Genomic DNA, 25298 nt, shown 5'->3' on the forward strand with positions numbered 1-25298 from the left:
AATAAATAAAAAGGTCATTGTAACTCACAATTCTGACTTTTTTTTTCTCGCAAATCTGACATTATTTAAAAAAGGTCCATCGTGCTTATGCATTCAAAATGATACAAATCATATATTTAGTTCATGCTGCAGTTATTATGGCTTAGCCTAGGCTACATCAGAGACCAATTTTATATGTATTGATGTTTTTTATTAAATTTTTTTAATGTCATATACTTTGAACCCGACAAAACAGGCGCTATTTTTAAGGGCTAAATCATACCGATAACAGTAGGCTAATTTAAATAAAATATTGGCCGATAATGACGATAATCCGATGTACTTTTGATGTATCAGTGCTTGGATTAAAACTTTGTTGATTATCGGCAATAAGATCGGCACAATGTAGCTAGCCTACATGCTAAACATGTTATTACAGCATAGTTAGGCTATATGTAAAATCATGCACATTTTGCTTGCTGTACGTCAAGAGTATTTAATAAGTAATTTGTTGAGGTAGTTTTAAGCTCTGGTCTATCTGCTGTCTGACCCCTCGTGTCACTCATAAGTAAGGCTAATCAGAAAGTGACAGGTGTCAATCAGTCGCATGAACTCCGCTAATTCACAGCTTTACCTGTGCGCCTGACCACACACACACACACACACACACACACACACACACAGACACACACACACACACCAGTATAAACTCAGGACCAGTGTCGTGTGATTTCCCTGTGGTTTTAATCTCTCAGCGTGTGTTTCAGCGGCTGTACAGCAGATGGCAGCGGATTACAGTAACTCCATTAGCCTGGCACTCAAAGCACTGACTGCAGAGGACAGAGCAATATAAATATATATCACACAATAACATGCTCGTGTCATGGTGGTATCTCTACCTGGGCGCCCAAAGCCTCTACACACATGGTAAGACTGACATGTGCTTGTGTTTTAACAAGAGTGGATGTTGAACATTATAGTCTTAAATGACCTTGATCGGAAACGAGAGGAGGGTTGTGTGAGGATCAGAGTTTGTTTGACAGGACGTGTGTGTTTGTCCACATGATCCATCACTGGAGGAGTGTCCTGTAAGTGACCTTGATCTTTACAGACAGCAGCAGATATTATAAACATGAAGCAGGTTCTTCATTACAGCAGATTTCTTGTGATGACTGTGTGATTTACTGAAGAGCATCTGTGTACCGGTGAGATCTTAATGTGCCACATGCTGCTTTATTTCTATCATCTGTGTGTTATTATGATTGTGCTTTATTTCTATCATCTGTGTGTTGTTATGATTGTTTTGATTATGAGGTGAGGTTCTCCATTTGCTGCTCTGTTGACTGAGTTTTGGGAATTGTTGCTTGTTGAGGTTTTTAATCATCAACATGGTTAGAGGCAAAACTTAATCTGGGACTAATTTAACCAACATGTACTCTGGAGATTTACTTGCTTCACCTCAAATTAACCTCGTATTTTCCTTTCGGATTCTTTAAAATATTCCTGTACATTTTTCCTCTTTCTGGTTTTTAGGTAATTGTTTTTCCCAGAATGATAATATATACGTAAATGAGTATAAGCATGTTATTAGAATCAACAAGGTATTTTTAACAAATAATTTAATTCTATTTTTATTTTTAATTAGTAATTTAATATTTGATTTATTTTTAATTTGGTGTCTTCTCAATTTGAGATATTGTAGAGATCTCTAGATGAGACGCTGAGAGTCAGGAAAAAGTCCCCAGTTGCTCTCTTTTTCATATCATTGCCATTTAAGAGAAATAATTTAGATATTACGCAGATGGACGTGTGTGTGTGTTTGTGTGTGTGTGTGCGTGCGTGCGTGTGTGTGTGTGTGTGTGTGTGTGTACCTACTTAACTATATGTTGGGGACAAATTTGTACTCAGAAGTGACCAAAACCTCCCATGTAAACCTCCCTCCGTACTCATTTGTAAATCAGGTTTTTTAACAATGTAAAACTGCAGAAAGTTGTGTGTGATGGGCAGGTTTAGGGGTACGCTTAGTGTGTGTGTGTGTGTGTGATGGGCAGGTTTAGGGGTATGGTTAGTGTGTGTGAGTGTGATGGGCAGGTTTAGGGGTATGGTTAGTGTGTGTGCGTGTGATTGGTAGGTTTAGGGGTACGCTTAGTGTGTGTGTGTGTGTGTGTGTGTGATGGGTAGGTTTAGGGGTACGCTTAGTGTGTGTGCGTGTGATTGGTAGGTTTAGGGGTACGCTTAGTGTGTGTGTGTGTGTGTGTATGTGTGTGTGATGGGCAGGTTTAGGGGTATGGTTAGTGTGTGTGTGTGTGTGTGTGATGGGCAGGTTTAGGGGTATGGTTAGTGTGTGTGTGTGTGTGTGTGATAGGTAGGTTTAGGGGTACGGTTAGTGTGTGTGTGTGTGTGTGTGTGTGTGTGTGTGTGTGTGATGGGTAGGTTTAGGGGTACGGTTAGTGTGTGTGATGATGGGCAGGTTTAGGGGGACGGTTAGTGTGTGTGTGTGTGTGTACCTACTTAACTATATGTTGGGGACAAATTTGTACTCAGAAGTGACCAAAACCTCCCATGTAAACCTCCCTCCGTACTCATTTGTAAATCAGGTTTTTTAACAATGTAAAACTGCAGAAAGTTGTGTGTGATGGGCAGGTTTAGGGGTACGCTTAGTGTGTGTGTGTGTGTGTGATGGGCAGGTTTAGGGGTATGGTTAGTGTGTGTGAGTGTGATGGGCAGGTTTAGGGGTATGGTTAGTGTGTGTGCGTGTGATTGGTAGGTTTAGGGGTACGCTTAGTGTGTGTGTGTGTGTGTGTGTGTGTGTGTGTGTGTGTGTGTGTGATGGGTAGGTTTAGGGGTACGCTTAGTGTGTGTGCGTGTGATTGGTAGGTTTAGGGGTACGCTTAGTGTGTGTGTGTGTGTGTGTGTGTGTGTATGTGTGTGTGATGGGCAGGTTTAGGGGTATGGTTAGTGTGTGTGTGTGTGTGTGTGATGGGCAGGTTTAGGGGTATGGTTAGTGTGTGTGTGTGTGTGTGTGTGTGATAGGTAGGTTTAGGGGTACGGTTAGTGTGTGTGTGTGTGTGTGTGTGTGTGTGTGTGTGTGTGTGTGTGTGTGTGTGTGTGTGTGTGTGATGGGTAGGTTTAGGGGTACGGTTAGTGTGTGTGATGGGCAGGTTTAGGGGGACGGTTAGTGTGTGTGTGTGTGTGTGTGTGTGTGTGATGGGTAGGTTTAGGGGTACGGTTAGTGTGTGTGTGTGTGTGTGTGTGTGTGTGTGTGTGTGTGTGATGGGTAGGTTTAGGGGTACGGTTAGTGTGTGTGATGGGCAGGTTTAGGGATACGGTTAGTGTGTGTGATGGGCAGGTTTAGGGGTACGGTTAGTGTGTGTGTGTGTGATGGGTAGGTTTAGGGGTACGGTTAGTGTGTGTGTGTGTGTGATGGGTAGGTTTAGGGATACGGTTAGTGTGTGTGATGGGCAGGTTTAGTGGTATGGTTAGTGTGTGTGTGTGTGTGTGTGTGTGTGTGTGTGATGGGCAGGTTTAGGGGTACGATTAGTGTGTGTGTGTGTGTGTGTGTGTGTGTGTGTGTGTGTGAGATGGGTAGGTTTAGGGGTACGGTTAGTGTGTGTGTGTGTGTGTGTGTGTGTGTGTGATGGGTAGGTTTAGGGGTACGGTTAGTGTGTGTGTGTGTGTGTGTGTGTGTGTGTGTGTGTGTGTGTGTGTGTGTGTGTGTGTGTGTGTGTGTGTGTGTGTGTGTGTGTGTGATGGGTAGGTTTAGGGGTACGGTGTGTGTGTGTGTGTGTGTGTGTGTGTGTGTGTGTGTGTGTGTGTGTGTGTGTGTGTGTGTGTGTGTGTGTGTGTGTGTGTGTGTGTGTGTGTGTGTGTGTGTGTGTGTGAGAGATGGGCAGGTTTAGGGGTACGGTTAGAGTAGGGGAGAGAATATACAGTTTGCACAGTATAAAAATCATTATGTCTATGGAATGTCTCCATTTAGATAGCAGTGTGAGTGTGTGTTTGCAGTGATTTGATGATTGTCCTCCTCTGCAGTGTTGAAGATGGCATCAGTTCTGCAGAAGCTCATCACTCCTCTGTTCAGCGGGCCGGTTGAGCCGCCCAGGAATAAAGTGACGGTGGTCGGCGTGGGACAGGTTGGCATGGCCTGTGCCGTCAGCATTCTGATACGGGTGAGACTGTGGACGTTATGAAGTCGTTGATCGTGACAGGCTGTTCTCGCCAACAGAATTCAGACTTTGTGACCAAAGCACAAACATATTCCTGGACAAATTCCTTGTTTGTTTATTGATTGTACAAGAGGGTATGAACATATTGCTCATGCTGATGATGTCAGTAGGTCAGTGGGTCACAATATCAATCATTTTTCAGTAGATTTGGGTCATGTTTGTCTGCGCTTGACTTTGATCCCTTTGTCCAACTAGACAAAAGGTGAAGAACCACGGCCAGCACAAACACAGATGAGCAAATCTGAGTCTAACAGGTCAACAAATAACTAGATCAGGACAAAAATAAATTCAGTTTGAAGAAAACCTGTATTGGCCAATGATGTGACATTGATATATATATATATATATATATAATACACAGACTATGATTTCTTTTTTTTCTCACTCTTATCTTTATTGTTTTAGGTAGATAAAACACATAACATGGTGATCTCAGTTTTGAGTATGTTTACAAAATGCAAAAAAAAAAAAAAAAAAAAAAGAACAATTAAACATAAGACAGCAACCGGATGTCGTGATAAAAAACAGACTATGATTTCAATACATTTCTTCTATGAAAAACATTGTTTTAATTATTTTATTTCATATTGTACATTTTTGTGACTCAAAACATCAATAATGTCTAGGTGTAACTGTCTAGAGATTATTCAAGCAAAAAAGTCTCTAAAAACATTATTATATCTATTTTTAATATTATTTCTTTAATATTATTATTTCTTTTTTCCCCCTGTATTTTCATATTATTATTTTTATTATTAGAAGTAGTAGTATAATTATTATTAGTATTATACATATTATTTCTATTTTTCTATTTCTATCTATAATTATGTGTCTAAAAAAGTCAGTGTTTTAAAAATGTATTTTAAAATCAAGTACATACTGGTGTGTAGTATAAGTATATGTAATTTGTGAGTTATTTGTTGTGTGTGTGTGCAGGAGCTGGCAGACGAGCTGGCGCTGGTGGACGTGGTCGAGGACAAACTCAAGGGGGAGATGATGGACTTACAGCATGGAAGTCTCTTCTTAAAGACACCCAAGATCGTCTCAGGCAAAGGTAGCACACTTCCTCTGTCATATACACGCCTCATTCATTGATTCTTCTGTCACCTCAACTCCTCAGTGTTACTCACTCATGCAAAAGTCGCCACTATGATGCTGGTGGTTGCCAGGGTGTTGCTAAGCAGTTGTTAATATGTTTTGTATTATGTTACGATATGGTTGAGTGGTTTGTTTTAAAAGAGAGTGAAATGTTTTGTCCTTCAGATTACTCTGTGACGGCCAACTCTCGTGTGGTGGTGGTGACGGCGGGCGTGCGACAGCAGGAGGGCGAGAGCAGACTCAATCTTGTGCAGAGAAACGTCAACATCTTCAAACACATCATCCCTCAGATCGTCAGATACAGTCCCAACTGCATCCTCATCGTGGTGTCCAACCCAGGTACACACACACACTCTCTGTCACACACTCTCTGTCACACACTCACACTCTCTCGTTCACTCACACACTCTCTCGTTCACACACACACACTCTCTCGTTCACACTCTCACTCTCTCTGGTCACACACTCTCACTCTCTGTCACACACTCACTCTCTCTATCACACACTCTCACTCTTTCTGGTCACACTCTCACTCTCTCTGGTCACACACTCACTCTCTCTGGTCACACACACTCACTCTGTCTGGTCGGTCACACACACACACACACACACTCACTCTCTCTGGTCACACACACTCACTCTCTCTGTCACACACTCACTCTCTCTGGTCACACTCTCTCGTTCACACTCTCACTCTCACGTTCACACTCTCACTCTCTCTGGTCACACACTCTCACTCTCTCTGGTCACACACTCTCACTCTCTCTGTCACACTCTCACTCTCTGTCACACACTCACTCTCTCTGGTCACACACTCACTCTCTCTGGTCACACTCTCGTTCACACTCTCACTCTCACGTTCACACTCTCACTCTCTCTGGTCACACTCTCACTCTCTCTGGTCACACTCTCACTCTCTCTGGTCACACACTCTCACTCTCTCTGGTCACACACTCTCTCTCTGATCACACTCTCACTCTCTCTGGTCACACTCTCACTCTCTCTGGTCACACACTCTCACTCTCTCTGGTCACACACTCTCTCTGATCACACTCTCACTCTCTCTGGTCACACTCTCACTCTCTCTGGACACACTCTCACTCTCTCTGTCACACTCTCACTCTCTCTGGTCACACTCTCACTCTCTCGTTCACACTCTCACTCTCTCGTTCACACTCTCACTCTCTCGTTCACACTCTCACTCTCTCGTTCACACTCTCACTCTCTCGTTCACACTCTCACTCTCTCTGGTCACACTCTCACTCTCTGTCACACACTCATTCTCTCTGGTCACACTCTCACTCTCTCTGTCACACACTCATTCTCTCTGGTCACACTCTCACTCTCTCTGTCACACACTCACTCTCTCTGGTCACACTCTCATTCTCTCTGTCACACACTCACTCTCTCTGTCACACACTCACTCACTCTATCACTCACTCTCTCTGGTCACACTCACTCTCTCTGGTCACACTCACTCTCTCGTTCACACTCTCACTCTCTCGTTCACACTCTCACTCTCTCGTTCACACTCTCACTCTCTCGTTCACACTCTCACTCTCTCTGGTCACACACTCACTCTCTCTGTCACACACTCACTCTATCACTCACTCTCTCTGGTCACACTCATTCTCTCTGGTCACACTATCACTCTCTCTGTCACACACTCACTCTCTCTGGTCACACTCTCATTCTCTCTGTCACACACTCACTCTCTCTGTCACACACTCACTATCACTCACTCTCTCTGGTCACACACTCTTACTCTCTCTGGTCACAGACTCTCACTCTCTCTGGTCACACACTCTCACTCTCTCTGTCACACTCACTCTCTCTATCACTCACTCTCTGGTCACACACTCACTCTCTCTGGTCACACACTCTCACTCTCTCTGTCACACACTCACTCTATCACTCACTCTCTCTGGTCACACACTCACTCTCTCTGGTCACACACTCTCACTCTCTCTGGTCACACACACTCACTCTCTCTGTTACACACTCACTCTCTCTATCACACTCTCACTCTCTCTGGTCACACACTCTCACTCTCTCTGGTCACACACTCTCACTCTCTCTGTCACACACTCACTCTCTCTGTCACACACTCTCTCTGGTCACACACTCTCACTCTCTCTGGTCACACACTCACTCTCTTGGTCACACACACCACACTTTATTTGCGTAAAGACACTCTGGTCAGTCACTCACTCTCTCGGTCACACACACACTCACTCACACCACACTTTATTTGCGTAAAGACACTCCGGTCACACACTCACTCTCCCGGTCACACACACACTCACTCTCTCTGTCACACACACACTCACTCTCTCTGTCACTCTCTCTGTCACACACACACACACACACTCTCTCTGTCACACACACACACACACACACTCTCTCTGTCACACACACACTCACACACACACACTCTCTCTGTCACACACACACTCACTCTCTCTGTCACACACACACACTCACTCTCTCTGTCACACACACTCACTCTCTCTGTCACACACACTCACTCTCTCAGTCACACACACTCTCTCTGTCACACACACCACACTTTATTTGCGTTTCTAACAGTTTTTCTGCTACAGTGGATGTTTTGACGTACGTGACCTGGAAGCTGAGCGGCCTCCCGAAGCACCGCGTCATCGGCAGCGGGACAAACCTGGACTCGGCTCGCTTCCGGTTCCTGATGGCCGAGAGGCTGGGCATCCATCCCAGCAGCTTCAGCGGGTGGATACTGGGAGAACACGGAGACTCCAGCGGTGAGACGATCCAGACCAGTGTGTGTGTGTGTGTGAGAATATATTAGTAAAGATATTTATATTACTATTATATAAAATAAATGTATACAGTATTTGTATAAATATTTGTTTATTTAATTATATAAAATATAAATTAAAGTATAATATTAAATTATAAATAAATAATAATGAATAATAAAATATATTAAAAATAATACATAATAAAATATTAGTGAAATAATTATCATTTGCATTAATTATAAAATAAATATAAATTATGTAATTAATAAAATATATTAGGATTATGTATAATAAAAATATAAAAATAATTATAATTCTTATGCATTATTAGCATAAATACTAATTAATATAATAAATAATAAAATAGTAGTTATTAAAATAATTATTAATATTTATTATTCAAGATTCAAATAATATGAATTATTGTGTTCTTATAATGTTTTTATAAAATGCATTCTATTAATTACCAATAAACATAAAATAAAATAAAACCATAAATATTGCCATCAAATTCTGAACATTAATATCACTCAAGAACTCATGGCCTCTGTGTGTTTGTTTTGCAGTTCCTGTTTGGAGCGGCACTAATGTGGCAGGAGTCAGTCTGCAGAAACTCAATCCTGATATCGGCAAAGACACGGACAGAGAGAACTGGAAAGAAACGCACAAGAAGGTCGTGGACAGGTTCGTCAATGAGTTCGTCTCTTAGATATTAGTCCTAATTAATGAATTAGCATGTGAAAGGAACAATCAACATTAAAAAAATATACAACTCTGCATGATTGATTCAGTGTTGTGTCTCGTTATCTCACAAATAAATATACTTTAGAATTCAGTTTGGTTAAATTAGAGACAGAAATGAGTATGCACTACTCTTTATTGATGTGTTCACCGCAGTGCCTATGAGGTGATCCGACTGAAAGGTTACACTAACTGGGCCATCGGCTTGAGCGTGGCCGACCTGAGCGAGAGTCTGATGAAGAACCTGAACCGAGTCCATCCCGTCTCCACCATGGTGAAGGTCAGGACAGGGTTACTGAACCCTACATATAATACACACACTAATGTTCAACACTTCAGGGTCTGTTAGAGTTTAAAAAAGAAAACGGAAATAATACTTTTATTCAGAAAAGACGCATTAAATTGATCAAAAGTGACAGTAAAGACATTTGGTTACACTTTATTTTAAGGTGTCATTATTACAGTGTAATTATATATTTAAGTACTGAGTAATATTAATCAACTACATGTACTTACTATAGGGTTAGTGTAGGATTAGGGTTTGGTTGAGGGTTAGTTGCATATAATTATGCATAATTTACTGTTATTACTATGGTAAGTACATGTAACATATGTAACAAGGACACTGTAAAATAAAGTGTTACCAGACATTTATAAAGTTATATTTGACAGTTATAATGCTTGTGATAATATGATTGCTTGTAAGTAGTTAGTTATCACACATTAATCCAGTAAATGTTTCCCACAGTGTAAAGATACAACCCCTAAAGTCTTGACCACAGAAAAAGCTATTAAAAATATCCACAAATTTCCCCAAAACAATGCATTTATTAAACAAGTTCATGCTATAGTGGGGCATGTTGTCATACTGACATCAAAGAGATACTTCACCCAAAAAAGTTTAATTCTGTCAGTAATTCCTCTCCCTCACGTCGTTGCAAACCCCGTAAGGCTTTCGTTCATCTTCGGAACGCAAATGAAGATCTTTCTGATGAAATCTGAGAGGTTTCTGTCCCTCCATTGACAGATACGCACTTTTGCACTACCACTTTGACGCTTCAAAAAGTAGATCGTTAAACTAATCCATATGAATTTAGTGGTTTAGTCCAAATTTTCTGAAGAGACACGACTCAAAAGTCTTACGGGTTTGGAACGACATGAGGGAGAGTAATTCATGACAGGTCATAACCCTTTCATTAGTTCGCCTGCCCATTCAGCCCATATATGTGACTCTGGACCACAAAACCAGTCACATGGGTCAATTCTTTGAAATTGAGGTTGTACCTGAATAAATAAGCTTTCCATTGATGTGTGGTTTGTTATGATAGGACAATATTTGGCAACTATTTGAAAATCTGGAATCTGAGGGTGCAAAAAAATCTAAACATTGAGAAAATCTCCTTTAAAGTTCTGCGTTTATGTTCATGATTGTGCTGCATTCACTCACAAAAATAAATGTTTTATATATTTACGGTAGGAAATTTACAAAATATCTTCATGGAACATGATCTTTACTTAATATCCTAATGATTTTTGGCATAAAAGAAAAATCGATAATTTTGACCCATACAATGTATTATTGGCTATTGCCACAAATATACCCGTGCGACATGTGACTGGTTTTGTGATCCAGGGTCACATGTAGTACGCTCGTAATGATGATTGACAGGACTGAATGTTCCTCCCGAACCTACGTTTTGAACTTCATTTAATATCCTACAGTAAACCAATGATGAAACCCATTTCCAGGCCTGAACGCAGATGTGTGTTGCAGGGCATGTACGGGATCGGGGACGAGGTGTACCTGAGCCTGCCGTGTGTGTTGAACAGCGCTGGAGTGGGCAGTGTGGTCAACATGACTCTGACCAGCGACGAGGTCTCGCAGCTGAAGAAGAGCGCAGACATGCTGTGGCACATCCAGAAAGACCTGAAAGACCTGTAACGCTCGCTAACTCACGACCAAGAGCTTTTATTCACAGCGTCTGATGTTTGATCACTGCTTTAAGACACGTGTGAGCGGTTCACTAGAGGTGTTGCGTTTTTAAAATATCCTAGTATTAAGTAATGCAAACATGCACTGCCTGGCCAAAAATAAGTCTCTCTTTGGATTTAAATATGCAAATGCTTAAGAGTCTATCATTATTGCAGTGATTATTATGTTTCCAGCATGTTTGGCAATAGTTCCTCTAACCATAATTGATGGAGTGTGTAGCTTTTCATCTCTTAAACAACCATGTATGAAGACACATCATGGCCATATTCCAGGATGACAATGTCCAGATTCCTCAGGCTCAGATTGTGAAGGAATGGTTGTGAGGAAACATGAAGAATCATTTTCACACATGAATCGTCTCCTCTGAGTCCAGGGGCCGGTTTCACAAAGATAGACTTTGACTATGGCTTAGATATAGTAGATAGTCAGACTTCAGAGAGACATCTAAATCAGACCGTTGCACAAAGCACTTAAGACTCTGACTATCTTAAGTAGGACTACACTGCAATGCATTCTGGGTAAAATAAGACACTTTTCAAAACAAAAAAACATGGCGGATCGAGTAAGCGCATTCAGCCGCTCAGTGCAGTTTACCCCAGCGGAAAATATGTGTTTGTTGGAGGAGTATAACAGTTGCAAGGACATTTTACTTGGGAAATTTAGCGGAGAATGTAGTAACAAGAAGAAATGTTTCAATTATGAGCCATTTCCCTTTTCTTTTGGCTGTTTGTAATGTAACTGATTGTTACTGCTGGTTGCCAAGGTAACACAGAGTCTTAGACCTAAGTTAGCCTGGGGGTAAGGGGTCTAATTCTTTTGGTCTAAATTAAGTCAGTCTTTATTTTTGTGAAACAGTCTAACTTGCATTAGACTAGTCTATGAGCACATTTTAGACTTGCCTAACACTATAGACCGGTCTAAAATAGCTTTGTGAAACCGGCCCCAGATCTTACATTCACTGAAAGTCTCTGGGATGTGCTGGAGGAGACTTTACAGAGTGCTGGACTCTTGCATTTACAATAACACAAGATCTGGACCAAAAACTGATGCACCTCGTGATGGAAATAACATCACAACATTTAAAGGGATACTCCACTTTTTTTGGAAATAGGCTCATTTTACAACTCCCCCAGAGTTAAACAGTTGAGTTTTACTGTTTTCAAATCCATTCAGCCGAACTCCGGGTCTGGCGGTACCACTTTTAGCATAGCTTAGCATAATGAATTGAACCGGACAAGACCATTAGCATCTCTCTCAAAAAAATGAACAAAGAGTTTTGATATTTTTCCTATTTAAAACTTGACTCTTCTGTAGTTGCATCGTGTACTAAGACCGACGGAAAATGAAAAGTTGCGGTTTTCTAGGCTGATATGGCTAGGAACTATACTCTCATTCCTGCGTAATAATCAAGAAACTTTGCTGCCGTACCATGAGTCCAGCAGGCGTAATGATATGATGTGACACCTGATAATAGTCCCCAGCTCAGTAGCCTATTATCAGGCGGCATGCGCTGCGTCATATCATTACGCCTGCTGGACTCATGGTACGGCAGCAAAGTTTCTTGATTATTACGCAGGAATGAGAGTATAGTTCCTAGCCATATCAGCCTAGAAAATCGCAACTTTTCATTTTCCGTCGGTCTTAGTGCACGATGCAACTACAGAAGAGTCAAGTTTTAAATAGGAAAAATATCGAAACTCTTTGTTCATTTTTTTGAGAGAGATGCTAATGGTCTTGTCCGGTTCAATTCATTATGCTAAGCTATGCTAAAAGTGGTACCGCCAGACCCGGAGTTCGGCTGAATGGATTCGAAAACGGTAAAACTCAACTGTTTAACTCTGGGGGAGTTGTAAAATGAGCCTATTTCCCAAAAAAGTGGAGTATCCCTTTAAAGACTACTTTAGAAAAACTGATGCCAAACATGTAACATGCTAGAAACATAATAATCACTGCAATAATGATCCAATCATTGACTCTTAAGCATTTGCCTGTTTAAATCCAAACAGCGACTTTTTGTTTGTTTGGCTGGACAGTGTATAAATCGTACTATCAAATGATTTAGGTGTTTAATTTACATACTTAAAATAATCAGAAACACATGACTGTCTCTGTAAAACAGATCTTGGTGCTTATGGTGAAATATAGCAAATATTATACGCTACAAGTCAAAAGTTTGGATACAATTTACTGAATTGATGTTTAAAAACCTTTTGATCCAAAAGTTTATGCTCAAATTAGCTATATAATTTTGTCAACATTTGATTTGCATACTAAATTTATTTTTATGCATGCATTGGATCAGATTGTGAAGGAAAACCATCAAGCGTTCAGGTTTAAAAACCTCCCATGATGCATTTCGAGATGGTTGATGCATGCCCTGACAGAGTACGAAGAACTGGAATCCAGACAAAGAAAAAACTCAAATATGAGAGTTTTCATTTCTCACTTTTGATCACAAAATGTGAAAAATAGCCATAAAGAATAAGTAGGTGTGTCCAAACTTTTGATTGACATGGTTGCTCTTCCAAATGACTGTTGGTTACAGGAACTACTCAAATGTACGCACTAAATGTTGATATTGAAGTGCAATATGTAAGGCAAATGCTACAAATATATACACTTTGTGTAATGTTTGCACTTGTATAAGGCTTTAAATGTGATGTCGGGCAACTGGACCATCAAGGATTTAATCCATTTATTAAACAGAATCTTTGTCGGTAAAAATGTATATTAGTCTCACATTTCAAGTATGTACAAATACTTAAACAAGTCAGTCATGTATCATAACAGCATATCACACAGGTTGCTGAATTTCCTGGTGAGCACGAAGAGATGAAACAGTCTCCGCTCCACTAGGTGGAGCTCATGTGGAAAACATCCAAATTAGCCTCATGATGTTGATGATTAAAAAGAGCGAGACAAACCAGTTGGCACGTAAAAAACATCATTATTTTTTTTAAAAACAGTAACGACTTTATTCAGAACCCAGTGATTCCTTCATTGTTCGCTCGTCGTCGTTTCGGGGTGCAGTCGGTGGTCCCCGTCGCCCCCTGGAGGGAGACGCATGATGCAGCAACAATGACAGCGCCTGACTTGGTTTGGTTATCAGTCCCAGAAAAAACACAAACTTCTTCACAGGTAAAATATCAAAAATCTGATCTGTGGTTCAGAGAGGTCGGCCAGCAAGACGCCGAGCCCGAAGCACATCATGACAAATATAAATAAGAGCCACTCATAGAAAACTAAACCGTTGACCGTTATACCATCGTGTTGCTCTCGCCGACTTTATCCACTAGCTGAAAGAGAAACACAAAAACACAATTGTCAAAATGAATCATTTGACAGGATTTTTGTCATGCAAGCGCAAAATACCAAACCAGTGACAAGAGTCGGCGAACTGTGGTTTACTTACTCCACTGATACCGGGAAGGTTCAGTAAAGATCCCAGAATAGGCACCCGCCTAATGAAGCCAATCGCTACTGGGAAAAAGCCCCTGAAAACAGACGGACACACAATTAAAATCAAGTATTATTCAAATTCACCATAAAACCAGTATTTATTATAAATGATTTATCCATGCACATCATTTTTTGAAAAATGAATGTGCCCTCATAATCAATCAATCAAAATAACTTCCTCTCGCAGCGACATTTTTTCTCTGATGATGCGTTCACTGGCGTGAGGGCGGGGCAACCTGTCACTCACATGAGATCGACCAATAGCAAACCACAACCATCCAAATCAATTCCCCATGGACAAAATCAAGCCCCGCCCTACATTTGTTCTTGTTTGCGAACTACTTATACTACGCCCACTTCTTGTGAAGAAAAAGTACATACTTTTGAGTGTGTAGCAGAAGAGTATACAAGCTTTAAGACATACAATCACATCATAAAAATCGCATAATAAATTAGTGTTTGTAGTTCTGAACCGAATCCTCCTCCAAAGCGCAATGGGTTGTGGGTAATATTAGCCGTTAAGAGTGTGCATGGAGCCACACTTCGAAAATCGAGCAAAAATAGTAGACCTTATAGATGCTCTTTTCAATAAACAATGCTTTGTAAAACACTTTTTTTTAATCTCACGTACTATTTAGGATGGATAATACACACATTGGTCAGATATACGTTACAAACAGGTGTGCCGCAAAAGTGAAGCTAAATCATTGATCGCCCCCTGGTGGCTGGCTGCAGTATAGCTCATAAAACCCACTCTCCATGTAATCAAATGGGACGTGAGCCAAACCAAAAAATTAAATTACAATTAAAATAATAATTTTTTTGTCATTTTAGGTAGTTCTTATCCACACTGAAATATGCTATAAAAACGCGGTGTAACATCATGATTTGACAGCTGTGCTTGCGATCGAGTCCGCAGGAGTGGGAGTATAGACCTTATTCAGAGCAGCGCCATGACAGGTATAAAAACGAGGCTGTGAGGGATAGACTTGCCGTGTTTTCATTGGTATCCGCTGTAAAAGCTAGATCATTAAAAAAAATGTCCACAGCTCATGTTGTCTGGAGTTTTTGTACATTTCTTGGAAAGATATTTTTGCAGTGTTTCGTCAGCAACACATGAAATAAAAGTACAACCCACTGAAGAGACGTACGTCTATCCCTCACAGCCTCGCTTTCATTCCCATTCAGAATCAAAGATGGCGCTGCTGTGAATAAGGTCTATGGGCGGGACCTTGATACCAGTGAGTGACTTGGGCTCTAAATTATGTAATCGTCAACAACCTTTCTGGGATGTTTTGGGGACATTTTCTACAGTCAAAAGAAGTGGAGACATGTCATCCATATCTTTTTTTGTTTTTTTGTTAAATCTGTTAATCTTGAACAAAAAAAGTTACATAGTGTAGCTTTAAATAAATAAAAATAAACCCCTTTATGGTCATGCAAAACCACCCTGTCAGGGTTTGTGAATAAAACAGCAACAACAACAACTCACCGGAAAAGAAGGAAAAATCCATAGACCTCCAGAACTACGCCTACAATCGGCCATCCGATGAGCACCACGAAAACACCTCCCAGGAAGAAACCGGTGGCTTTCATTTTATGCCGCTGGAAGAAGAACCTGAAAGTCCGTTCCAGCCCGATAACAAATGAGAGACCTGCAACGAACAAGATCTACAGACACACATAGACATCCATGTTCAGTTCAAGGAGGGTTTCATTTCATGACACAAATCTGAGCATTCACATCACATTTTACTCCATTCAAACACAACTTTGTTCCCATGCTAAAGCACACACTCACATTTCCTATGGCCAAGAGTGCTTTATCAAAGAACAGAATCATTCCGAAGAAGAGGAAAAACACGCCGAAACCCGTCAGCCCCATCCCGATCTCTGAGCAAACACAAGGACAGACTTCATTAGTGCTGAATTACAAAGCTGTAGAGAGTTACTGCATGCAAATGAGTCATATTTCAGAGGTTCAAGTATACAAGTAATACTGTTGTACAACTTGCAATTGTATTAAGCTTTTTCTTTTTTATGCTTTGGAAAAGATTTGATTACCATTTACCATGGTATTTGCATAGTACACCACAGCACTTGTTCAGAGAATGCCATGGTAATGTATCTTTCATAGATAGATAGATAGATAGATATACAGACATAGATGATAGACAGATAAACATAGAAGATAGATAGATAGATAGATAGATAGATAGATAGATAGATAGACAGATGATAGATAGATAGATAGACAAACATAGATGATAGATAGACATAGATGATAGATAGATAGATAGATAGATAGATAGATAGATAGATAGATAGATAGATAGATAGATAGATAGATAGAATGTGGTAATACCATAGAACAGCAACAGTATAATATGGTCTATAAATCTAATGATTACCATATTTACATACTATAGTATTACACTAGCCTTCGGGCTAATTTGGGTACATTTACATGCATGGATGTTTATTAATGTACACTTTCCCTTTTTGAAATAAATAAATAAAACCATAATGGCAGTGCTATTACCATGGCATCGCCGTTCTTCATTAATTTTTAAGAGTTTTACAATATTTGATTGTACTGTTAGAGGCCAGGCCGTCTATCCTCATTCATTCCCTTTCATCACTTTAGGAACATTTCCAGCTTTAAAGCCGCATTTTCACTATTTCTATCACGACTAACATAACGCAAACATACAGTAAATTTGACTTACTCTGTGAATCCGATAATGAAATCATGTTTGTGTTGTGTATCAGCTGCTTTACTGACTGAAGAGTAAAACTGTTCTGTGTGTGATCGCCACGACACCGGAAACACGTAGAGATACTTTAAAAGCCTGAAATGACGCAGAAACGCGCTGCAAATTTTTTTTTACATAATTTATAGTATTGTCATTATTATTTACTTTATTTTATTTAAAAGCTATTTTATTACTACCTCTCGCGATTATGCAACTCCAACGTAAATACTGGCAAAGTTTGTTCGTTTAAATAAACCTACTCGCTTCCGTTTGTGATGCTGGGAAATGTAGTTTTCATTCGTACCCGGATGCATTCTGAATTAGAGACAAAAAACTACAAATCCCGCATGTCTGTCGCTAGACGTGTTCATTGAAGTGCAGGAACATTTACAAATGTATTATTCACAATGCCAGCAGCCGGATTAGTGTAAAGCTGAAATAACTGCTGAAATAAGTGTTTCATTTTAACCTTTAACAATGAATACGTTGTTTGCGACCAGTTTGGTGTTTGTTGGTTGCTGCAGCAATGTTGTGTTTTTGGAACTTTTGGTTAGGTGAGTTGCATTTCTCTCATTTATGATCATTCAGTGTCAGTCATTTCTGATATGCTGTCAGTTCTCACTTCTTTAAATCACATATTTTACAGGGATTTCCCAGGATGTGGAAATATTGTCACATTTGCCCAGTTTGCCTTCATCGCACTGGAGGGGTTCATCTTTGAGGCAAACTTTGGACGCAAAAAGCCACACATACCCCTCAGGTTAATAATTTGTACATTTTGCATGTACACACGTGCATTTTAATTCTAACTATTTGCTTTTGGCTTCTCAGACTAGATTAGTAGTTGATTCCCATCCCATTATGTTATATGTGCAATTGTGCGTTCATTCATTCATTCATTTTTACAAAAATAAAATGCACTTTATGCATTTTTACTGAAACAACCAGTTTTGCTTGTTGAACGAGGTGGTAAAAGGCAGTTTACCATTATTAATTATTATATTATTATAGGTGAAAGGTGGACGCCTTGCTTTGTCACTGGTACAGGCGATTTGCAAGTCAAAGCTCTGTTCAGAGAGCTTTGACAGATCAGTGTTGTGAACATTATGTATATGTATATGTGTTTATATATATATATATTCAGTGTGCATGCTTTTTCATGATGTACATATTTGGGTAACACTTTATTTTAAGGTGACATGAGTTACACATTACTACATGTACTTACTATAGTAATAACAGTAAATTATGCATAATTACAAGTAACTAACCCTAAACCCAACCTTAACCCTAACCGCAACTCTATAGTAAGTACATGTAGTTAATTAATATTACTTATTTGAGTAAATACAATGTAACTACGTCACCTTAAAATAAAGTGTAACTCATATTTGCATCGAATATCGGATATAAAAACTGGATACCACTTGCTGAATGTGGTGTTGTGACAACAATATAGCATACTGCAGAATGTTTCATATACTTGAAAGCTAATATACTGCACTGCACAGTGTACGTTTCAATATTTTAGATGCCATGGGCCCCCAAATATGATTATGTGAGAGAGCCCATCTTAAAATATATTTTATAAACACCCAGTTTCTATAAAAACACTTTTTTTAAATAATTTAATAATAATAATAATTTACAGATTTTTAATTTTTATTTATTGATTTATATTTTAATATTATTATTTTTAATCTAATGTATTTATTTACTTATTTTATTTTTATTATTTATTTTATTCTCATTTAGTTATTTATTTATAAAAAAAAAAAAAAATGACTGGACTTTTCCACGTGCTCCCGTCACTCCCTGGACTCCAGTGTGAAAACTCCGGCGTTACACTCGTATTCCATTCCAAACATAGTCGTGCAGTTTTGAACCTCAGCGAGATGACTTATGTTACAGGCTTTGTGCTAAATCTAGAATCACTGACCAGATAAGACGCATCTCTTACATTCAGTGGTTCTTAACTGGTTTTGCTTCAGGACAGATTTTGTACTGTACTTCAGGTGGGCATCTGTAAAATAAATACAAATTACCTTAGTTAAGCATTGCAATTTATACGTTTAATTAATGTTTTATTTTTTTCAGTATGCATGCAAATCTGTTCATGTTGGAATCTGCCTAATTTGACTTAGTAACAGATGAATTTGAAGCAAAATATTGTATGGATGCTCATATGGTTTAGATGCATTACATTATCTGCATTCAGCATTGATTTTCCCTCTTGTCCATCAGAAGCTACAGCTTAACGTCGCTGTCTTTCATGACTTTCAATGTCCCTCTTCTTTTGCAGTAACTACGTGATCATGGTGACTATGTTCTTTACCGTCAGCGTTATCAATAACTACGCCCTGAACTTTAACATCGCCATGCCACTGCATATGATCTTCAGATCAGTGAGTGTCATTCGTTTCATTCATTCATTGCTTTGGACTGTGCCTTATAGATCTTTCTAACCTCTCGTTTTGTGCACAGGGATCTTTAATAGCAAACATGATTCTCGGGATTGTCATCTTGAAGAAAAGGTATGCTGAAGATCATGCACAAAATCATTACTGAAAGAGGACCTATTATGTCTTTTTATATGTTCATCTTTTCTTTAATGTGTAATGCTGGTGTTTGAGCATGAAAAAGCTCTGCAAAGTTATAAAGCACAAAGTTCTTCATGAGTTATTCTCTATATCAGTGTCAGTGTTTCTGAACTCCCTGAAACAAGAGTTGTAGTCTTGAGTTTCTTCCGGGAACGAACACGTCACAATATTACTCATTTAAATAATTAATGCGCAGATTAAAGGGGCGGGGCCTGGTTGAGTTAGTTAGGAGTGTGTTGAAACTGGAGGTTATGGTAAGGGGCGGGACATTTCCTAAACACTGACCAATCACAACACACTGATCCACCCGACCAATCAGAGCACATTGTGCTTTTCAGAAGGAGGGGCTTCATAGAGACAGGAACTAAACAGAGCGTTACTGACAGACTGGGAAGAGAGGAGCCGCAACAATGGAGAATATGAGGAAAATTAAATCTAAATCAAGACTTTGTGAAAGGGCATAATAGGTCCTCTTTAACTTTCAGTTTATTGTTCAGTCACATTATTACTTTACAGATATTCGATGAGTAAATATCTCTCCATCGCGCTGGTGTCTCTGGGCATTTTCATATGCACTATTATGTCGGCCAAACAAGTGGTGAGTTGCAAAATACTGTGTTAGTACTTGTTTCACATTATAAAAGGCACAACATACTTGCATTTCAATGGTTTATTTCACATTTTATCTGCACCTAATACATCAGGTTTGATCCTTCTGTAGAGTGTTGAGAAAGGGGCCACAGAGGAAGATGGTGTTTATGCCTTCATGCATTGGCTTCTGGGTAATATCCTCACTGCACATTCAGTGTTTTGGCATTTACTAAAAATAAGCATTTAAAATGGTTGTATCCACATTATTAGAAGAATGTATAATGTTTCATACGGTAATTCACTTAAGATTTGCACAGGACCGTTCAGTTTGGGTCAGCATTTATATTTATATGAGATCTTGAATGGTTGTATATATACTGCATACTGCTAAAATAGTATCAGGAGTGTGTTAGTATGCTATTCTGAACCTACCCTAAAACAGTTATAGAGTAAATGTGTGAAGTGAAATCCTTCTGAACTTTATTTTTTATTTGAGATTACCCATAACCAGTCTCGTAAGCAAGATATTCCATTAAATTAAAAGTGCTGTTGTGTTTCAGGTATCGCCATGCTGACGTTCGCCTTGCTGATGTCTGCAAGGATGGGGATTTTCCAGGAAACTCTGTACAAGAAGTATGGAAAACACTCGAAGGAGGCTCTGTTCTACAATGTGAGTCCCTAACTGTACATATGATGCTGTCATATATGAGTTTGTGGGATAAAGTCTAACTTCTCGGCCTTTATTTCAGCACTGTTTGCCGTTACCAGGGTTCATCCTGCTGTCAACGGACATCTACAAACACGCCGTGCTCTTCAGCCAGAGCTGTGAGTCTCATTCAACAGGGAGTCATTTAGGCCCTGTTTACTCCTGGGGCCGGTTTCACAAAGCTATTTTAGACCGGTCTATAGTGTTAGACAAGTCTAAAATGTGCTCATAGACTAGTCTAATGCAAGTTAGACTGTTTTTACAAAAATAAAGACTGACTTAATTTAGACCAAAAAAATTAGACACCTGACCCCCAGGCTAACTTAGACTCTGTGTTACCTTGGCAACCAGCAGTAACAATCAGTTACATTACAAACAGCCAAAAGAAAAGGGAAAATGGCTCATAATTGAAACATTTCTTCTTGTTACTACATTCTCTGCTAAATTTCCCAAGTAAAATGTCCTTGTAACTGTTATACTCCTCCAACAAACACATATTTTCCGCTGGGGTAAACTGCACTGAGCGGCTGAATGCGCTTACTCGATCCGCCATGTTTTTTGTTTTGAAAAGTGTCTTATTTTACCCAGAATGCATTGCAGTGTAGTCCTACTTAAGATAGTCAGAGTGTTAAGTGCTTTGTGCAACGGTCTGATTTAGATGTCTATCTGAAGTCTGACTATCTACTATATCTAAGCCATAGTCAAAGTCTATCTTTGTGAAACCGGCCCCTGGTGTTAAGATGTGTTTTGGTCGATCGGATCACATGTAGATGACACTAAATACAGGTGTAAACGGGGTCTAAAACGTTTTGAGCTTGTCCACTTTCGACACTTCCAGAGGGAGTTGAAAACACATTAGACCGGATTGCTTTCGTAGTGTAAACGCTCATGTGATCGAATGTGTTCAAACAGCCACAGAAGACCGTCTTCTCTCCGTCTACTGATCTAATGAGTAAAAAAAATTTGGTTTGGTTTGAAGATAAATTTACTTGGAAAAAAAAGTTTGTTGAGACAAACTTTAAGTTGGCTTGAGAAAGCCGAACCAGAAAGTTTGAAGAAGTTTAAAGTTGTTTAAAGCTAAAATGGGAATGTGTCTCCCTAGTCTACTTGTGATCCGACCGTCCAACACGCATCTTAATACCAGGAGTAAAGTAACATGGCCTTAGTAAATTAGTCCTCATCACTATATACTACTGTTCAAGAAGTTAGGGTTGGTATGTTTTTAAAAATATATATATATATTTTTTTTAAAGAAGTTTCTACGGAAGAGGATTAGGGCCAAGCAATAATAAAAAAATAAAACCATCTCGAGATTAAAGTCATTATAATGCGAAATTAAACTCGTTAAATTTCGAGAGAAAAAAGTCGAAATACAATCTTGAGAATAAACTCATTAAATATCGAGAATAAAGTCGTTGTGTTTCGAGAAAAAAATCGTTAAATTTTGAGAAAAAAACTTGAAATACAATCTTGAGAATAAACTCATTAAATTTCGAGAATAAAGTCGTTGTGTTTCGAGAAAAAACTCGTTAAATTTTGAGAAAAAAACTTGAAATACAATCTTGAGAATAAACTCATTAAATTTCGAGAATAAAGTCGTTGTGTTTAGAGAAAAAGCTCGTTAAATTTCGAGAAAAAAGTCAAAATACAATCTTGAGAATAAACTCATTAAATATCGAGAATAAAGTCGTTGTGTTTCGAGAAAAAACTCGTTAAATTTTGAGAAAAAAACTTGAAATACAATCTTGAGAATAAACTCATTAAATTTCGAGAATAAAGTCGTTGTGTTTCGAGAAAAAACTCGTTAAATTTCGAGAAAAAAAAGTCGAAATACAATCTTGAGAATAAACTCATTACATTTCGAGAATAAAGTTGTTGTGTTTCGAGATAAAACTCGTTAAATTTTGGGGAAAAAAAAGTCGAAATACAATCTTGAGAATAAACTCATTACATTTCGAGAATAAAGTTGTTGTGCTTCGAGAAAAAACTCGTTAAATTTCTAGAAAAAAAGTCGAAATACAATCTTGAGAATAAATTCATTACATTTCGAGAATAAAGTTGTTGTGTTTAGAGAAAAAACTCGTTAAATTTCGAGAAAAAAACTTGAAATACAATCTTGAGAATATTTCGACAATTTCGAGAATAAAGTCGTTTTATTGTGTGGAATAAAATGTGTAATATATGTGTGGAAACTGTGATACAATTTTTTTTTTTTTTCAGGATTCTTTGGTGAATAGAAAGTTCAAAAGAACAGCATTTATTAAAAATAGAAATCGAATAATTACTGTCACTTTTGATAAATGAAATGCATCCTTGCGGAACAAAAGTGTTTATTTCTGTGAATATAAGCCTTAAAAAGTTTCTCTCGATGACCTTCTCTCAAAGCTCCAGTGGAAATCCCTGTGATTGGTCAGTCTATGCCAGTCATGTGGTTTTACCTGCTGATGAACGTCATCACCCAGTATCCTTTCATATTTGTCAAATTAACATGTTGTTTATGGGCTTTATTGGACAGGACTGTAGAATCCTAATTGCATGCCAAGAGTCAGTTTTATATTGCGTATATCGTCCTTATCCAGGTTTCTCAGATATGTGTGTATCCGCGGCGTCTTCATCCTGACCACAGAGTGCGCCTCGCTCACGGTCACACTGGTGGTGACACTGCGCAAGTTTCTGAGCCTCATTATTTCCATCCTGTACTTCAGTAATCCCTTCACAGCCTGGCATTGGGTGGGAACGGGCGTGGTGTTCCTGGGAACGCTGCTCTACACGGAAGTGTGGTCCAGCGTTCGTGTGGCAATGAAAGGAGAGAAAGCCCACAAGAAGGCAGAGTAAACTGTACAGGAGTTGCAATACCTCTTTAGTTCCGTGCGAGTGTGTTTGTTGTCACTTTTCATTGATTTACTGTGAATGGATGAGCTTGAAGTGTGTTTGGGCCAATTTTATGAGCTGTTTTTGAGCCAGATGTGTGTGTAGGTCTGTTAGAGCATTTGTGTGTAAGCTTGCACAATCCTTGACCTGTTTCAGATGTTTTTTTGCAGAAATAGACACTCCTTTTGTTCCTGCCACCATATTTACTTCACATAGATCTACTTCAATCAGGACTTGCAGCTAACCCAGTGTGTATTAATTTCCACAACAAGTATTTATTTATTTTCCGCTTTTATTATCACACCCAGTTTCGGTAAGTCAGCGGAATGTGTCGGCCCACTTACTTGTGTAAAATAATAAAGTAAATATGACAACAAAAGGTAATGCAATACAGTTTTGTAATCATTTTAAGCTGTAGTCATTATATCAGTTTTGACATTAGCGCTTCGTCAGGGTGTGCTAAAGCAATACTGTAGAAAACAAGACTGCCAAAACTGTATGAGTGTTGTTCATGAGGCTACAATTTGTAATGTTGCATGGATTTGTGTAAAAAAACCTTTGTTTTCTATCAGCTAACACAGAGACCTCATAAACTAAAGGAAATCTTTGTCTTCTTTATTGGCTTTAAAAGCGTTGTACCTCCATGTGTCTGAGGGATCAATTCCTAGGCTTTTTATTGAATGTGGCTCATGTTGATCTCATGAACTCACACAGTATTCTTTGCAAAAAATCAGCATTATTCCACCAAAATACAATAATTAATGGAGTTATTATTAATATTGTAACAGTAAAATAATGAGGGATTGCGTGTATGATTTACATTTTTAGTACACAGAAACAGTTTGTTTTTACCATTTTGAATAATAATGAATAATAATAATCACCTCATGTATTATTTACATATATTAGCCACGCCCCCTATTGCATGAGAGACTACATTAAATATATTTTTCTTGTTCCCATTTGCTCACATAGCAAAAGCAAAACTCCACTGTAGTGTTTTCCACAACTTTCAAAAGAGGAAAATATACAGAGAGAATGATAACGACAGTCGGAAGAGAGAAAGTTGTCAATTTGACAGAAACACCCTCATAGCAGCGTTAATTAGTTTATTTTGTAATCTGATGCAAAGGTAATATAATACAAGGTATAGTGTTATAAATGTACGTAATTATAAAAAAAAATGGGCCTATATATATATATACATATATACGTGTGTGTGTGTGTGTGTATATATATATATATATATATATATATATATATATATATATGTGTGTGTGTGTATATGAAGAGTTCAGATGCAAAATTTTCTTCTAGAATGATCATTTTGATCAAGCTCGTATATTTAAGTTCAATAATTTCACTTAAATGGCAATGCAAATTACCTATTATTTGTCATTTAAGTGAAATTACTGAACTTAAATATACAAGCTTTATAAAAATTATAATTCTAGGAGAAAATTTTAGATGGCACTTAGAGGCTTTTGCATCTGAACTCTTC

General features: G+C 38.7%; 3 protein-coding genes across 4 annotated transcripts; 2 read left to right on the plus strand and 1 right to left on the minus strand.

Moving 5' to 3' along the window:
- The first annotated feature begins 637 nt into the window (after nt 1-637).
- On the plus strand, nt 638-13192 carry ldhbb (lactate dehydrogenase Bb). 2 transcript variants are annotated; one of them, XM_084397322.1, is made up of 9 exons: nt 638-906; nt 4012-4148; nt 5142-5259; nt 5469-5642; nt 7907-8080; nt 8647-8764; nt 8978-9101; nt 10596-11961; nt 12608-13192. In XM_084397322.1, exons 1-8 carry the CDS (start codon nt 852-854, stop codon nt 10761-10763), a joined length of 1068 nt encoding a protein of 355 aa, XP_084253448.1. In that variant the 5' UTR covers nt 638-851; the 3' UTR covers nt 10764-11961; nt 12608-13192. The 2 variants fall into 2 exon arrangements, with proteins under 2 accessions (XP_084253448.1, XP_084253449.1); XM_084397323.1 differs by lacking the exon at nt 638-906 and adding an exon at nt 974-1184.
- Nucleotides 13193-13494: 302 nt separating this feature from the next.
- Nucleotides 13495-17252, minus strand: golt1bb (golgi transport 1Bb). The gene is made up of 5 exons (XM_084397325.1): nt 17003-17252; nt 16075-16166; nt 15766-15944; nt 14227-14308; nt 13495-14110 (listed from the first exon to the last, which is right to left on the minus strand). The coding sequence occupies exons 1-5, from the start codon at nt 17025-17027 to the stop codon at nt 14072-14074; spliced, it is 417 nt and encodes a 138-aa protein (XP_084253451.1). The 5' UTR covers nt 17028-17252; the 3' UTR covers nt 13495-14071.
- Nucleotides 17253-17303: 51 nt separating this feature from the next.
- On the plus strand, nt 17304-24684 carry slc35b4 (solute carrier family 35 member B4). Its single transcript, XM_084397324.1, has 10 exons — nt 17304-17583; nt 17676-17789; nt 19332-19434; nt 19514-19563; nt 20146-20227; nt 20351-20411; nt 20781-20890; nt 20970-21045; nt 23312-23387; nt 23515-24684. The coding sequence occupies exons 1-10, from the start codon at nt 17507-17509 to the stop codon at nt 23759-23761; spliced, it is 996 nt and encodes a 331-aa protein (XP_084253450.1). The 5' UTR covers nt 17304-17506; the 3' UTR covers nt 23762-24684.
- The last annotated feature ends 614 nt before the right edge of the window (nt 24685-25298 follow it).

Source organism: Rutilus rutilus (genome assembly GCF_951802725.1).
Source record: "Rutilus rutilus genome assembly, chromosome: 23".
In the NCBI taxonomy this organism is placed as follows: domain Eukaryota; kingdom Metazoa; phylum Chordata; class Actinopteri; order Cypriniformes; family Leuciscidae; genus Rutilus; species Rutilus rutilus.

Excerpts from the sequence above, each read along its gene's own strand:
- ldhbb (XM_084397322.1), top strand. The coding sequence starts at position 852 with ATGCTCGTGTCATGGTGGTATCTCTACCTGGGCGCCCAAAGCCTCTAC. Across the intron at positions 5,260-5,468 it reads CAAGATCGTCTCAGGCAAAG|ATTACTCTGTGACGGCCAAC; the intron begins GTAGCACACTTC and ends TTTGTCCTTCAG. Across the intron at positions 8,081-8,646 it reads AGAACACGGAGACTCCAGCG|TTCCTGTTTGGAGCGGCACT; the intron begins GTGAGACGATCC and ends TTTGTTTTGCAG.
- golt1bb (XM_084397325.1), bottom strand. The coding sequence starts at position 17,027 with ATGATTTCATTATCGGATTCACAGA. Across the intron at positions 16,167-17,002 it reads TTCATTATCGGATTCACAGA|AGATCGGGATGGGGCTGACG; the intron begins GTAAGTCAAATT and ends GTGTTTGCTCAG. Across the intron at positions 14,111-14,226 it reads ACCTTCCCGGTATCAGTGGA|CTAGTGGATAAAGTCGGCGA; the intron begins GTAAGTAAACCA and ends TTTCTCTTTCAG.
- slc35b4 (XM_084397324.1), top strand. The coding sequence starts at position 17,507 with ATGAATACGTTGTTTGCGACCAGTTTGGTGTTTGTTGGTTGCTGCAGC. Across the intron at positions 20,891-20,969 it reads AGGAGGCTCTGTTCTACAAT|CACTGTTTGCCGTTACCAGG; the intron begins GTGAGTCCCTAA and ends CCTTTATTTCAG. Across the intron at positions 23,388-23,514 it reads CTGATGAACGTCATCACCCA|ATATGTGTGTATCCGCGGCG; the intron begins GTATCCTTTCAT and ends CAGGTTTCTCAG.